Source organism: Cydia fagiglandana, chromosome Z (genome assembly GCF_963556715.1).
Source record: "Cydia fagiglandana chromosome Z, ilCydFagi1.1, whole genome shotgun sequence".
NCBI lineage: Eukaryota > Metazoa > Arthropoda > Insecta > Lepidoptera > Tortricidae > Cydia > Cydia fagiglandana.
Window position 1 is genome coordinate 5,336,847 of NC_085959.1, and position 17,008 is coordinate 5,353,854.

At 41.1% G+C, this 17,008-nt stretch overlaps 1 protein-coding gene across 1 annotated transcript in view; it reads right to left on the minus strand.

Annotated features, from left to right (window-relative positions):
* The window catches only part of LOC134678735 (plexin domain-containing protein 2), a 48,942-nt gene that overhangs the window by 9,097 nt on the left and 22,837 nt on the right, over positions 1-17,008 (minus strand). Inside the window, exons 3-11 of the mRNA XM_063537415.1 lie at positions 14,732-14,854; positions 13,697-13,770; positions 13,069-13,197; positions 8,546-8,738; positions 7,751-7,957; positions 5,235-5,386; positions 3,520-3,592; positions 1,644-1,787; positions 870-1,048 (exon numbers count right to left, since the gene is read on the minus strand). Coding sequence (XP_063393485.1) covers positions 870-1,048; positions 1,644-1,787; positions 3,520-3,592; positions 5,235-5,386; positions 7,751-7,957; positions 8,546-8,738; positions 13,069-13,197; positions 13,697-13,770; positions 14,732-14,854 — 1,274 coding nt within the window. The remainder of the gene's footprint in view (positions 1-869; positions 1,049-1,643; positions 1,788-3,519; positions 3,593-5,234; positions 5,387-7,750; positions 7,958-8,545; positions 8,739-13,068; positions 13,198-13,696; positions 13,771-14,731; positions 14,855-17,008) is intronic.

Sequence of the window (17,008 nt, forward strand, 5' to 3'; positions counted from 1 at the left end):
TGGGCTACGGTTACCGCTTACCATCGGGCGGGCCGTATTCCTGTTTGCCACCATCATTGAATTATTAAAAAAACTTTATTATATCGGAAAAAAAAACAGATATTTCTCTTGCTAAGTTTATGACAATTGTCACAAGAAACACTACAATTGTAACGAAATTCCGACATATAATTCATTTCCTGTCAAGATTCACCGACAATTCTAGAAATTTGTCGACTAGAAAAAATAATTCTTGTTTCACAACATAATTGTAATACATACAATTGTAGCAAAATGCCTGTCATGTTTGTAAGTATTACAATAGATTTTTTTTTATAAAATTGTAATATGTCACCTGTCACTTGACAATTGAGTTCAAAGTCTGTTTTGGTGCTAACTAATATATGTATTCCATTAGTTTCTTTATAAAAAAATAAGTAGTCTTTATTTATTTCTGTATTATACCGGGTGTGGCCTGTAATATGAGCAAAAAATTAAACTGTATGCTGTACTCCTCATACTGACCTACATTTGTTCAGCGACTTCATAATGATATGGCGTGGCGATGGCGTCCATTGAAGATAATATTTATTTTGTATGAAAAATAGGCAGTCTAAATCTACATCATTTTTAAAAGTTGTTGAACAATAGTGTCACCGTTTGAGGAGTACAATCTATGTTTTAATTATTTGCTCGTGTTACAGGCCACACCCGGTATGCTTAAATGACTTTTTTTACAGTCAAATTTCCATTAACTATCATAACTCTTTAATATTTGGTGTTGTACATTGATATATTTGTATCGGATCGGAAGTCGATAAATGAGAATTCCCTATGAAACTTCAAAAATGTCGCAATAATTCCGGTCTCTGAGTGACATTGTGAGGTACCTTGATGAGCAGCTGTCCGCTCCTAGTGTGGGGGTTCTTGAAAGCGTAGAGCACCCAGGCCGCCAGTGCGGCCACCAGGGCAATGATAGCGATGGCGGAGACGGCGGCGCCGACCGGGGAGCCGCCGGCGGGCGGCGCGGGCGCCGGGGCCTTCACCGCTTGCCCGGACGGGACCGCTTCTGTTGAGAGAAACGAGCAATTTAAAATTACGGTAGGGAAACTGGAATCACTGGTATCGTCTTGGGTCGTCCCATTCGTTTTTCGTCAAGTTCTTAAATTAGTCCTATTCTGCTTGCGTCACTCATTCTACATTGAAAGCCACCGACGATTGTGACGAATGTAGAATGAGTGACGAAAGCAGAATAGGACTAATTTAAGAACGTGACGAAAAACGAATGGGACGACCCAAGACGATACCAAGGAAGAGTGGCAAGCAAAATAGGTCTTCACGTGGCAAGGTAAGGGGTTACATTACCTCCTTGTGCCGGCTGGGCTTGCCATCAGTGACGTCAGTAACGGACGGGTTCGAACCCGGGCATTGACTAGTGGCAGGCGTGTCTCGCTCCGCGATTCCGTCGCTTTGCTACAGGTAGCTAAAAGTACATCCGTTCGGCCCCAATTTTGGGGTTTGCCATAAGCCGCGCGTAGCGCCGTCGCCACCTAGCGGCCATATCTGTGCTGATCGTATCAGACGCGTTTTGTTAGAGAGTAAGTCTTCTGTACTTAGTACAACATATTATTTATTCTGTGCTAGTGGTCTATAAAGGGCTGTACCTGGTTGTGTGTTGATGACGGCTTCGTGCCGGCTGGGCTCGCCATCAGTGACGTACACGGTGCCGGTGACGTCGGTGCCGTTGGGGTGCGGGCTCGGGCTGGCCGGGCATTGGCTGGCGTTCACTATTTGAGTTTTGTCACATGCTGAAAAAAATATCAATTTTTAGGGTTCTGACTGAACCTCAAAAGGAAAAAACGGAACCCTTATAGGATCACTCGTGCGTCTGTCTGTCCGGCCGTCTGTCACAGCCTATTTTCTCGGGGACTACTAGCCCAATTACTTAAGTTGAAATTTGGTACACATGTAAATTAGTGACCCAAATATGGACATGCTTTTTTTATAATTTTAAAATACATAGGTTCAAAGTTATTTAAGAAAATAGCCAAAAATGACCATTCCCTCTCCCCTTATTTCCGAAACTACTAGGTCTAAAATTTTGAATAAAATACACGAAATAGTTCTTTACCTATACATGACAGGAAAATCTATTAGAAATGTGCAGTCAATCGTGAATCGGACTTATGTACGGAACCCTAGAAACGAGAGTCCGACTCGCACTTGACTGGTTTTTATTGTACTGATTCAACGAGATTTGAGAAAAAATAGAATATTTATAATCAATCATTTAAGTAATTAAGCCTATTCGCTATGTGCACGACTGGTGCTGCCCTCATTTTGTCAGAGTTTCTACGTTAAATCTTATGGAGTAAAATTAGTTCAAGATAACGAATCGACGATAACGACGATCAGCGCCACCGACTTCGCACGTTCCCATTTGAAAAGCATTCAGAACTTAAATTTTTAGAAAATCCGTATTAGGGGTCATCCATTAATTACATCACACCTTTAGGGGGAGGGAGGGGGTCAAGAAAATGTGACATATTGTGACATGGGGGAGGGGGGAGACACAAACTTTGTGACGTCACATTAACTTCATCAGTAACCGAATTTTTTTTTAAATTATTTTATCGCTGTACTTTTAAATAACAAGTTTTTAAAACGATAATCGTTTTTATTCGTTTAATTTTCTTTCCTAAGCAGTTTTGGGTTATAAAATTACTAATATTTATATCGTCAAAAATATTTTGATAAAATATTAATAATACTTAGGCACTTACTTAATTCGATTTGGCGATTTCGCAGAAAAAATGTGACGTCACACTAGGGGGGAGGGGTTTGCCAAATGTGAACAAGTGTGACAAGGAGGGGGGAGGGGTCAAAAAACCTAGAAATTCGTGTGACGTAATTAATGGATGACCCCTTATTTGGAGACTACTTCAGATTGTCACAAGACTCAAGATAAAAGCATAATCGATGTCAAGTTGACACATATTTAGGCACTGAAAATTGGTATCGTCTTGGGTCGTCCCATTCGTTTTTCGTCAAGTTTTTAAATTAGTCGTATTCTGCTTTCGTCACTCATTCTACATTGAGAGCCACCGACGGTTGTGACGAATGTAGAATGAGTGACGAAAGCAGAAAAGGACTAATTTAAGAACTTGACGAAAAACGAATGGGACGACCCAAGACGATACCAATATGAAAATTATATTGGACTATTAAGTAGTAGGGCGAATGCGCTGGTGGCCTAGCGGTAAGAGCGTGCGACTTGCAATCCGGAGTTTTTCGGAACTTATGTACGAAATATCATTTGATATTTACCAGTCGCTTTTCGGTGAAGGAAAACATCGTGAGGAAACCTGCATACATCTGCGAAGAAATTCAAAGGTGTATGTGAAGTCCCCAATCCGCATTGGGCTAGCGTGGGGACTATAGCCCAAGCCCTCTCGCGCTCGAGAGCAGGCCTGTGCCCAGCAGTGGGACGTATATAGGCTGAATTATTATTATTATTATATAAGTGGTAGGGGCAGTTACCTCTCAGCACCCAGTCCTGCTTGTTCCTGTCTGTGCCGCTGGAGCATTTCTTGAGCGCCTCGCACCACGAGCACTGCAAAACCATACACACAATTACGTTTTTAGGGTTCCGTACCCAAAGGGTAAAACGGGACCCTAAGATGTCCCCTGATAAATGTCTATGTGATGTCTCACACTAGGTACATAATTATTATATATATATGTTTATTTATATACCGGGTGTGGCCTGTAATATGAGCCAAGAATTAAATTGTAGGCTGTACTTCTCATACTGACCAACATTTGTTCAGCGACTTTTAAAAATAACTTGTGGTTTGATTTTTAATACACTTTCAAGTTTATTTTAAAGCGCAAGGTATTGCGAATTTTGGCGTGACAAGTAACGTCAATCACAATGATATGGCGTGGCGATGGCGTCCATTGAAGATAATATTTATTTTGTATGAAAAATAGGGAGTCTAAATACTTCATAATTTTTGAAAATTGTTGAAGAAAAGTTTCGCCGTTTGCCGTTTGAGGAGTACAATCTATGTTTTAATTATTTGCTCATGTTACAGGCCACGCCCGTTATATTGAATTTGTATATACGTAGATATATTTAAAATGTATATTTGTGTAAGTATAGTATTATAGTTTGTAGTGTCGACTTGTGTCTTTTCTCATATCCACTATTTACAATCCTGCACCAAATTAATTACTGTCTCTGTTTAGCCCAATGGTTGACTGGTAGAGAATGCCTCAAGGCGTTAAGTCCGCCAATTGTACTCTTTTTTTGTAAATTTGTGCAATAACGTTTAAATAAATAAATAAATATTTATAATTTTTTTTGTTATTTATTTACTTTAAATTTCACTAAAATTTTTACGTGCCTGCCACTATTGGAAACCTCTAGGGTTTATGTAATAGTTGGCGAGATCGGGCGGTTCAATCCGCGTTTGCTTAATACTTGGTGATATTAATTGGTATCGTGGTCCCGAATGTCAAAAATGTATTTAAAATGAACAAGGTTTCCCATGAGACCGATATGGAAATCATGAAAAACATACGTTTCGTCTGGCTCTCAAGGTATCCATTCAGTCCATTACATATTTTTTCGCGATTTTGTGGTTAGTCCCATGGGGTTTGTTAAGTATAACCACGTTAACAAATTTTTGACATTCAGGATCACATACCCAAAACCCAGTGTTTATATTATAGTGATTGTGTAAAAGTACCCCGTGTTTGAGTAAAGACACTGAAGTCACACTTACAATGTTTATATTATCCCCTAGCCGCCCAGAGACCCATAAAAAGGTCTCCTGTTCCATTCTAATTTTAACTTTGTGTTGACAAAATAAAATTTAAATTTGCTTGGCAAGGTTTGACGTCTGGGCGGCTAGAGGTTATAGTGATTGTGTAAGAGTAAGTACTCCGTGTTTGAGTAAAGACACCGAAGTCACACTCACATTGTTTATATTACTTATAGTGATTGTGTAAGAGTAAGTACCCCGTGTTTGAGGAAAGACACTGAAGTCACACTCACAATGTTTATATTATCCCTTAGGCGCCCAGAGACCTATAAAAAGGTCTCCTGTTCCATTCTAATTTTAACTTTGTGTTGACAAATAAAATTTAATTTTGCTTGGCAAGGTTTGACGTCTGGGCGGCTAGAGGTTATAGTGATTGTGTAAGAGTGTTAGAGTAAGAGTGAGTAAAGACACCGAAGTCACACTCACATTGAACTCGGTGTCGTGATTGGTGCACTCCTCGCACGTGTTGTACTGGAGGCAGGTCGGCAACGCGATCATCTTGAGGAGAGTGTTGCTGGTGATATTGTGGCCCTTGTAGGTCACGCGGTGGTATTCGTAGATCGTCTTCCTTCGGACGTCTAGAGGAAACATCAGCAGGTTTAAGGCTAAGAATAACACGAATATTATATATGACGGGCTAATGTAAAGCTTATAGGGACCGTGCGCGTTGGAGGGTCTGCCATCTTGTAGCCTGAATCGGAAACATATGTGTATACATGTACATTGCCAAAAGCAAGTAAGCAAGCTACCATCTACCGTTCTCGTCGGCACATTTCCTTGTACATAGTAGGTTCTGCCATCTTGTGGGCTACATCGGAAGCATAAACTTCACATTTACGCCTCGCGTATTGGAACGCGTGAAAGTTAACACTAAGGGCCACCCCACACTAGCGTCGGCGTCTAGTCAACTCTATGGCAGCAGCTCGACGCAACGCTGGCGCAACTGCGCCGCGACGTAATTTTCCATAGCGCTGACTAGACGCCGACGCTCAAAAGACGCTAGTGTGGGGTGGCGCTTAGTAAGATGACAACAGTAACAGCGCGCGTTTGTGAACGTCTTTGGCGGCCAATTGCACTAATTTTTTTTCTAAAAACTGTTATACATAGAAAATAAAGCGTGTAGAAGTTTTGTATGTTAAATTTCTACTAGCTCTAATTACTTTTCCCACACCAGCTCGGAAAGGCTTACTTTGCACTTCAAAAACTGATAGTAAAGTTGCATTTTATTCACATGTGAAGCAAAGTAATCAAATGCAAATTTTGAGTTGTTTTCTAATGTTTGCTGGTAGAATTGACTTTTCAATTATGATTTTGGATGATAAATGTTCAATAACATTTATCTGGTTTTGATTTGGTTTGATATTTTACATTTAATATTTGCTTCGGGTTGGTGTGGTGAAAAATTTTGTGTTTCACTCGGGGCAAATTTTGTTTAACCCTCGTGCTTTGAAACCCTCGCAACGCTCAAGATTCCATTTTTCGAATCTTTCGCTTGCTCGGGTATCAATATTAGCACGAGCGGTTAAACAATAACTTTGCCCCCTTGTAAAACAAATAACTTTTGTAAGGTGAGATGGGGTAAGCGAAATATTGGGGCAAGATAAATACTTAACTCCTCACACCGTTTCTATTGCCCCTAGCAAAATAAACTATGTTTCTCCTACTCTACATTTATTAACCTTACCACGAGTTTGGCTCTTACATGAGCGTGTGCGTAACTTTCTTTCTATGCATCTCGTACTGACATATTAGTGCGAGCGAGATGTGTAGAAAGTAAATAGCGCAGATGTTAGCGGATATGTCAGTTACAAGAAATCAGAATATTTTTTTTGGCCGTTTCATAGATTTTGGTCGAGTGGATGTCGAGGTTTTCTATGGGAATGCCAATTTCTTTTTTTGGGATTTAGGCTTTGGGCTCATAGAAAAAGTTGTTCAGTATGACCTACCTAATCACCTCGCACAGTATGGCTAACGGTCCAAAAACGACCCGGTATTTGTGTGCTATCCTAGATATCGATACAATCAAATGTGTAAAAACTAAAGCAGGTACGAATGTCGAATACACATTGAAATGCTTGTTGTGACGTATCGTATAAATGATGGGTGATATGACGTAAAATTGTGTTTGCAAAAATGATATTTGTAACAACATAATAATACTTGCAATAATATATCTAAAATTAAATCAAAACTAGAAAAATTATATATGAGGACAATTAAAGAATATGATTTAAGTGACAACACCTAAAGCTTGTAATTGAATGTGCAACAAAGTGTAACAGAGCCACTATTAATGCCACATTTTCATAGAAATATGACGTTTATGGTGGCACTTTCACACTCTGTCAGTTGCCAAGCTCGGACGGACTCTATATGTCTTAGGCCCCTAAAAATAACAGCTATATTTGAAAGCTAAAAAAATACACAACGTCGCTACGTATATATTATTGTATTTACGTATTCCATGATTTCGGTGGCCCTTCGCTTGGAAACTGAACGAACTCTCTTGCTGGTCTTTGTGGCATTTCGGTGGCACGCCTGAATGCCAAAACAAGTTTTAATAAACTAGTCGTTGGCCACTACTTCATTCACTTGTATTTATTACCCGATACACACTTTCAACCTCTTTTTGAGACAATTAAGGGATGAATTTACAAAATCACTAAAATTATTTATCTTATTTTTTAATTATTGTTTTTTCTTACGATGTTTAAGTTTCTACTCAAATCTTTCCAGTTACAAATATTTCAACTCCCATTTAATCCACTCAAGGGATGAATTTCCAAAGCACTGAAATTAATTTTCTTGTGTTGAAAGAAATCTTGTCATTTTGCATCTTAGTCATAACACAACCTAGTCATTTTGCGTTTAATTATGAAACCTAGTCATCTTGCCCAGTTTTTTTTATTGATTTTACTGACAGACAGACATAATATACTCACAGAACATCATCCTATCAGTGAGATAGGCGTCAGAGATCCCCACTTTGACCGGGTGCTCGTTATCATTGATCAATTGCACCGGAATCGGTATATCCTTGTACGCGAACGTGATGTCCCCATTCTTATACAGGGTGGCAGCAAACGTGAAGTTCTTCGTTTTGTCCTCGCGGAGATTCACGTTTTCCCAGAGTGCAGTAAATTTCTCGCCTGTGGATGAAATATTAACTCAATATACTTGGTCAAGCAAATCTTGTCAGTGGCATAAGGGCTGATTTAGACCGGGCGCGAATTCGTATGATATTTTAGATACATTGAGGACTATTAGTTACATCAAATTCAGCCGACCAATCACATACCGCAATGTAATGAAACTCGCATGCGAGTTTTCGCACCGTCTAAATGTGTTAGCAGAGATGGGCATCATTCGAATAAACTTTTATCTAAATAATCATTCGAATAAACAATAATTCAAGATTTTTTTATTCGCGAATGATTCATCCGCGGATGATTTATTCGCGGATGATTCATTCGTGAATAATTCATCCGCGGATGAATCATTCGACCATTTTTCAAATGACGAAATTTATTCGTTATTTCATTCGAATAAATCCACGATAAATATTTAAGTTTTTTGGCTTATTCGCCGAATAATTTATTCTAATAAGAATAATCACCCGACATTTTTATTCATCATTCGCGATAAATTTTGTTATTTTTATTCGTAATTCGTCATGCGAATGAAATTTGCCCATCCCTGTATGTTAGGAACCGAGTGTAGGCACCAAGGGCACATACCGTCGTCATACATCTTGACACAGCTGTCGATGGTGAGCGTGGTGTCGAAGTTGGCCATCAGCGGCGCGATGTACTGCGTGGCCGCCAGCCAGTTGTGCACGTGCTCGCCCGTGTAGAGGAACCCGCCGGTGGCGACGGTGATGTTGTGGAGGGGGTGCCCGTAGAAGGGGAACGGGAACGACAGCTTCAGAGTCTGTCGGACATTCATTTTGTTACCACAATCTTTGAAGTGAGAACTTCTTTAGCGGCGCTGTGCACTTTTGAGTTGGGGAAACAATGTTAAACTCGAGACAGCGTAACGCGTGACGTCACGTGTGACGGACAATGTCATTGTTTTTTTATTTAAATGCCATCTAGTGAGTTTCCCTCAAACTGGTATTAATATAAATGTAGTAAGTCAAGTAAGTCATACATAGTGCTGCAGGTATTTTGCACTAGATGGCGCTGTTGATGTATGTGACGTTCCATGGAAGAAGGTACCTTATGGCGGCTGGCGCTTACGTCGCATAGCGCCGCAATAATATTGGAGCGGCGATAATAATAGCGTAAGCGCCAACAACCATAAGGTACCTTTACCCGTGGGACGTCACATATTGAGTTGCAATGCCGTTGAGTTTTCACTCCTGCCGGCACTCCCGGAGTGCACCCCGATGTTTTTAGTTCCATCACGCGCCGCGATCGTTGCGCCATTCAGGGTCCTAGCTAAATTGGTTGTTCAATACTCACGCTATAGATTTTCCAATTTAGCAAGAACCCTAAGGCCCACTTGCACCATCCCACTAACCCGGAGTTAAGCGGTTAAACCGTTAACCCAGTGTCAAATTGTACTGGTAACCATGGTAACTCCAGGTTTAACCGGTTAACCCCGGGTTAGTGAATGGCGCAGGCGGCCCTAAATGGCATAACAATCCGATGTGGTGACTGTATAAATCTAGTTAAGTATACATAATGAATTTATTTAGAGTTCTAATTAATTCAGCTACAAATACTATTCTACTATGATTCCACTTGAAACTGTACAAATAGAACAATAACGTTGATCTATTGTTTTACGAGCCCTGCTCTTCAAAGTCAGCGTGTGGTGGTATTATAGTTCGTAGCTTTGTAACAGAGCCCGGCGGCTAATCCTATTGTCTATTGTTAAGTAAACCGCAGGTGCTACTTACCTGCAAAAAAGGGTCATACTTATTCTACTTGGCACCTGAGCGCGGCTAGTTCAACGCTCAAAAAACCAGTGTAGGTGCGCTCTCCGATAACGCGCCTTTGTTACGCATCTCGATGACAGATTTTAGACTGGTTCTGTAGTGTTCGACTCGCCGGCACTCAGTAACCGAAGTACGCAGGTTTTTATGCAGGTGGTTGTGGCACGTGACACGAGCGGTTTTACTTAACAATAGACAATAGGATTAGCTCGGGCTCTATTAGAAACCTACGCACTATACACAACATTGACATAGATATCTAATGACCGCCATAAAAAGTTTTCCGGGCGTCTTTTGTTATCACTACTCCTATTGTTTACGCCTAAATTTATTTATTATTTCAAATAACAAATTGCACCTTACAGCTAATGCCAAAGAGGCAGAAATTGCTCATATTATAACAAAAAGCAATATACAGCTAAGACAAGGGTATTCATTATGGTATGGTTCTCTCAGGCATCTATCTCTCTTTCTAATAACCTCTGGTATAGTCTTGGGTCGTCCCATTCGGTTTTCGTCAAGTTCTTAAATAAGTCCTATTCTGCTTTCGTCACTCATTCTACATTGAAAGCCACCGACGATTGTGACGAATGTAGAATGAGTGACGAAAGCAAAATAGCACTAATTTAAGAACTTGACGAAAACCGAATGGGACGACCCAAGACGATACCTAACCTCTTGCATTCCATTGTCATGCACTGGTTCCATCGCAATCACAAGCAAAGAGCACCGTGGCTGCACCTCGAGCTGAGAGTTGAGCAGCGTGTAACGTCGTAAATTTTATAGCATTTTCGGTGCAGCGGAGTGGTGTTAACGGATTTGGTATACACAATTTCAAGCCTAATGATTAATTAGCGTTAATTACGTTAATATTAACCTTAATTTACCATTTCTATTGGAATTATCTATACCAATTCCGTTAACACCACTCCGCTGCACAAAAAATGCTATAAAATGTTCGATGTCTGCTTATGACCGTTTCAAGTGGAATCCCGCCATGGTACATGAAATGGGGCGTCCTCCTTAGTCCCTGAGGCCCTTATAAGGGCTTGTGCACAAAGCGAGGTTCGATAGAAGGGAGGGGAGTCACGAAAAAATCACGACAGATCGTTGGGGGCCCCCCGGCCATAAGGAGACCTCACGTGTATTTTTCTACAGTGAACGAAACTAAGATAAAATACCTACCACATGAGTAGATTAGATACTTTTCCTCAGTTTCGTTAAACATAAATCTTCACTCCGCACTTCAAAATAGTGAATTTTTGGAGCGCGTGGCCTGCTTGACCGGTCGGATGAAAACATTTCAAAAAATACACGTGAGATTATGTGGGGGAGGGGGGGTAACCAAAAACATCACCAAGGGGTTGGGTTGGGGGTCAAAAAGTAGCCGAAAATACCTCGCGTGATTTGTGCTCAGCCCCTAAAGGATTTAACCCAAATCGAAGGTTCCAAATTCAACACTGCAATAATGAGAAGGGGGACTCGGGACTTAGACAATATAACCAAACGGAGTGGTCATTAACAGGCGTTCCCCTCTGTCGAAAATAGGCGGCCAATGGTCAACCACGTGTCAACCACATGTATGGACTGACGTTTATCTGACATGGCTATGTTTACGTTACGTATACATTTGATGTGCCCCTCCCCGCAAAAAACGGCAGACTATTTTGTACCGAAAATTATAGACATGGCGTCTCCGTTGGTTATATTCTCTAAGACTCATGGAGATTAGGAAATATAAGTAAACCATGTTTAATAATAAACTAACAGTTCCGTTCAATTCGACTTGTCCAAATTCTCTGCTGTAATTCGCGTCAACGTGCGTCTGATAATCGACATCCTCGTCTACCGTATTTTCTTTGCACTGTACAGAAAACGAATAGGCAATAGGAAATATTACGCGAAACTCGGCGTAGGGGGCGCTACTACCACAATCCATCACAATCTGGGGGTCTACCGAAACAAGAAAATCGAAAATTCGTTATCTAACCTCTCTATCACTCTCGCATATTCGAGCTATAAAGAGACAGATAACTAAATTTCGATTTTCGCGTTTCCCGGTAGGCCATTGTTAACAAACCGCCTTGATGCATCAATGTCATATTTTATTGTGTGTGAAAACTTGTCAATATAGTTATTTACGGTACAAGTGCGGAAAAGAGGAAATTCGCAAATATTTTCCCGAACTAGTGCGTAAAATAGCACTTTTCGTGCGTATGTCAAAAGTTTAAAGGGCCATATGTACTGTAAAACGTTGTACGATACACGTGCGAATAGGTAATTCGCAACTCGTGTCGATTTAAAACACTCCGTTCGTGTTTTAATTTATCGCCACTCGTTTCGAATTTCCTTTTCCGCACTTGTATCGTAATAGTTATTTACGATACCCAGGATTCTATTTTAGGACCCTTCGCTTCGTTCAGGATTCATGTACCCCCTCGCCAAAAATATGACATTTTGCACCCATGTGACAGAATCTACTAATAGTTATTAGCGTTGATGAATGTATAAATGACAGCTAAAATATATATTTTTTATTAGCCTATGTGTGTGTCCCACTGCCGGGCAAAGGCCTCCCCTCTTCCTTTTACCAAAGATATATGTAACTGCGTATAAGAAAACTAAAGTTTAAGAAAAAAACGTGCTTCGGAAATCAAGAAAAAGTCATTCTCGAATAGATGGCGCCATTAACTTTGGCCTATTCTCGGCTAGATGGCGTAGGACGTAGACAACACCGTTTGATATTTAATAATTTTAGCACATATCAGTGAAAGAACATGGGTCAGTATGGAACAATTAAAAAAAATATTTATCCGTATACATACTTTGATTAATCTATACATTTTAAATTTTATTTTAAGTTTTAATCGTGTGTCGATAGATGGCAGTAAATGTACCGTGACTACAAAATTGACTATGGCAAATGCCCTCTATACTATCTATTCTCTTTGCTTTTAGCTTACAATATAGTTGAAAAAAAGAGCGTAGCGGTGAGAGCGTGCGACTTGCAATCTGGAGGTCGCGGGTTCAAACCCCGGCTCGTACCAATGAGTTTTTCGGAACTTATGTACGAAATATCATTTGATATTTACCAGTCGCTTTTCGGTGAAGGAAAACATCGTGAGGAAACCGGACTAATACCAATAAGGCCTAGTTTTCCCTCTGGGTTGGAAGGTCCGATGGCAGTCGCTTTCGTAAAAACTAGTGCCTACGTCAAATCATGGGATTAGTTGTCAAGCGAACCCCAGGCTCTCATGAGCCGTGGCGAAATGCCGGGATAACGCGAGGAAGAAGGAGATAGTTGAAAAAAAGAATTCTTACCGTAGCCCGTCTATGCGAGTTGCTGAGTACCGCATGTATGTCCGGTTTCGGTTTGGTGATGTTGGCCCAGTGCTCTTGGAAGAAGGTGACGTTGCCTATGAACGTGCTGTTGTAGAATATGTGGTGGTCCTGGAAATATAAACAAAAAACCGGTCAAAGGCGAGTCGAACTCGCGTCCCAAGGGTCCGGGTTCGCTCTAATTTTCTTAGGCCCACTGCACCATTGGACTAATTCGGGGCTAACCGGTTAAACCTGGAGTTACCATGGTTACCAGTACAATTTGACACTAGGTTAACGGTTTAACTGCTTCATCATCATCATCATCATCTCAGCCATAAGACGTCCACTGCTGAACATAGGCCTCCCCCTTTTTTGGGGGGTGAATGCAATAATCGCCACGCTTGGCAGGCGGGTTGGCGATCGCAGTCGAGTACACCGAATTTGAGGGACGCTGCTGCCCGTCCACCGGTGGTCTTGGACGTGGTTTAAGGACATACCCGGGTCCTGGACGTAGTTTAAGAACATACCCGGGTCCATGTTTAACTGCTTAACCCTGGGTTAATAGGATGGTGCAAGTGGGCCTTAATCGTCGCATGAAGGTGCGTATTCTGTGCATTCGATAACTTACGTAAGTCAAATTGCTAATGTTCTTTTGCGCTTCAATCATGACTTCTTGCTGCTCGAAGTTGGTAGTCGTTATATCTGAAAAAAAAGAAAAACATATTATTAGTACTTATTTTGAAAAGAAAATACCGGCAAAGTGTTTATACGTATCTTCATACGATACTAGCAAAGCAACAAACAAAAACTAGGTCACAGAATAAATAATAGTACTAGGTACAGAAGACTCACTCTCTAACAAAACGCGTCTGTCACGATCAGCACATATATGGCCGCTAGGTGGCGACAGCGCCACGCGCGGCTTATGGCAAACCCCAAAATTGGGGTCGAACGGATGGACTTTTAGCTATACCTGTAGCAAAGCGACGAAATCGCGGAGTGAGCCACGCCTGACTAGGTACAGTTGTAGAACATAATTGTTTACCATCGAAAACGTTCGTATTCGTCATGCTACTTCAGTCAACCTCGGTACTTTTTGTACCGAGACTGACTGAAATAGCAAGACACGTTTATACGTTTCCTAGGAATGATGACAATGGAAAATAATTATTTATGCACTACATCTACAGAATAGAATAGAATAGGAAAACGTTTATTGCAAAAACCATCTACATACAGCACCACACATATAAATTTAAATAAACTCAAAACCGGGCAAGTGCCAGTCGGACTTGCGCACGAAGGGTTCCGTACCATAATGCAAAAAAAGGCAAAAAAAAAACGGTCACCCATCCAAGTACTGACCCCGCCCGACGTTGCTTAACTTCGGTCAGAATCACGTTTCTTATATTGTATGGGAGCTCCACTTAAATCTTTATTTTATCACGTTTGTTGTATGGGAGCCCCACTTAAATCTTTATTTTATTCTGTTTTTAGTATTTGTTGTTATAGCGGCAACAGAAATACATCATCTGTGAAAATTTCAACTGTCTAGCTATCACGGTTCGTGAGATACAGCCTGGTGACAGACGGACGGACAGCCTAAGGTGCTGTCGATGGTTAGAAGGTTGTCCATTAATTACTGGGCACCCTGTATACTTACTGTCGTCAGCCAGTATGGGGTCGCTGACTCTGGGTACAGAGGTGTTGCCCTTGTAGATGCCAGATCCATTGACGCCCAGCAGTGGAGTCTGCGTGACTGACACCTGTGACGTAGCGGCGGTGGCTGGAAGCATACGAAAATAATTTTAATTTATTTATTTACCGGTACATGGTCTTGGACGTGGTTTAAGGACATACCCGGGTCCAAGACCACCGGTGGACGGGCAGCAGCGTCCCTCAAATTCGGTGTACTCGACTGCGATCGCCAACCCGCCTGCCAAGCGTGGCGATTATGGCATTCACCCCCCAAAAAAGGGGGAGGCCTATGTTCAGCAGTGGACGTGTTATGGCTGAGATGATGATGATCATTTATTTACTAGCGACCCCTCCGGCTTCGCATGGGGAAAATAATTATATACCTAAACCTTCATCATGAATCACTCTATTGATAGGTGAAAACCGTATTGAAATCCGTTCAGTAGTGTTTTTTATTTTTAACCACTTTGGAAGTGTATCTCGCGCAAACTATTCCGTTTAGAAAAAATGATATTAGAAACCTCAATATCATTTTTGTAGACCTATTTTATATAGTTATAGTCCTATTATATATATATATATATATATATATATATATATATATACATATAATATTTTGAGTTTCAGTTCTAAGTATGGAGAACCGGACCCCAGGCTACCATGAGCCGTGGCAGAATGCCGGGATAACGCGAGGAAGAGAAGAGTTCTAAGTATGGAGAACCCCCAAAATTATTGTTTTTTTTTTTCTATTTTTGTGTGAAAATCTTAATGCGGTTCACAGAATACATCTACTTACCAAGTTTCAACGGTATAGTTCTTATAGTTTCGGAAAAAAAGTGGCTGTGACATACGGACGGACAGACGGACAGACATGACGAATCCATAAGGGTTCCGTTTTTTGCCATTTGGCTACGGAACCCTAAAGAACAACGGGTTGCACTCCGGGCCGCCGGCCGCGCGGGCAGTACCGGCAGAAGTGAGAACTCAATGACATTGTAACAGTTTTTCGATCAGGTCGCGTGTCCGTCTTACGAATCTTACGGTCACGTGACACCTGTCGCGAGTTTAAATTTTTTTTCCCATCACAAAAAGTGCTCAGCGCCGCTGAAGAAGTTTTCACTTCAATAATGTTTTATTCTACAGGCGTTGTAAGTATTAGTATGATTGGACACACTGAGGCCCACTTGCACCATCCCACTAACCCGGGCTTAAGCGGTTAAACCGTTAACCTAGTGTCAAATTGTATGGGTAAACATGGCAATTCCAGGTTTAACCGGTTAACCCCGGGTTAGTGGAATGGTGTAAGTGGGCCTGAGAAGCTTAAACGTTTTTGGGGGTTAAGCCAGGGTTAAGAGGATAATGCCGCCTTAACGAGAACCTGCGGGTGATGGGTCGGGAGTTCCATCACTCGCCTGAAGAGGTTTCGAGCTGGAAGGCCCTCAAGTGTTCCGAGGTGCCTTCAGCGAAGAACGCTGCTAGAGCAGCCCCAAACGATTGGCTCGCAAGAGCAACGCCGATGGGGTATCGGAGGTCTACAATCGAGTTCCCGAAACCCCGTCAACAAAGCGCGCGGCGGAACACCCCAGGGGGTTTAGTCCGTGGAAGTCGGACATACCCACTGAGCTTCTCCCGGGCCAGCGGGATCCATAAGGATTCCCCCTGGGTCATCAAAAAAAAAAGGGTTAAGCTCAATAATAAAAGTTGTTCAGTGTGGCTTACATCTCAGAGTAAGTATGGTCAAACATATAAAAGTCATTATAAGTAAACAGGCAATTATCACCAAGTAGTGATTAAATAAAAATAAATTCGCTATGCAATCAGACATAATAACTAAGCAGTGGCGTGGCAATAATAGGGGATATTACTGCAATGTTCTGCCGCCAGAATGCAGCACTACCGACTCACAAGGAAGGGTACCCAACTGTAATACCCAATAAAAACATGTTTATTATATTTATTTATTATATATATTTTTTAATATAAAAAATGAGTTTGTGGTGAAATGACAAAAGACGACCCCATTCTTTATTCATGTTCTCCAACATATAACGAAACTAGTAATTAATTATCAAATTTTTTGGAAAAAAGTTCTTCTCAGAAATTAGAAGGTTTGGTCAATTTTCAGTATTTTGAAGGCCATTTTCTCCTAACAGGTTGAGTTTGGGCAGCTAAAAAAAATACGTGTCCGTTATTTTAGACTACTCTATAACATATATCAAAATAAATCAAATCGGAGTCGGAC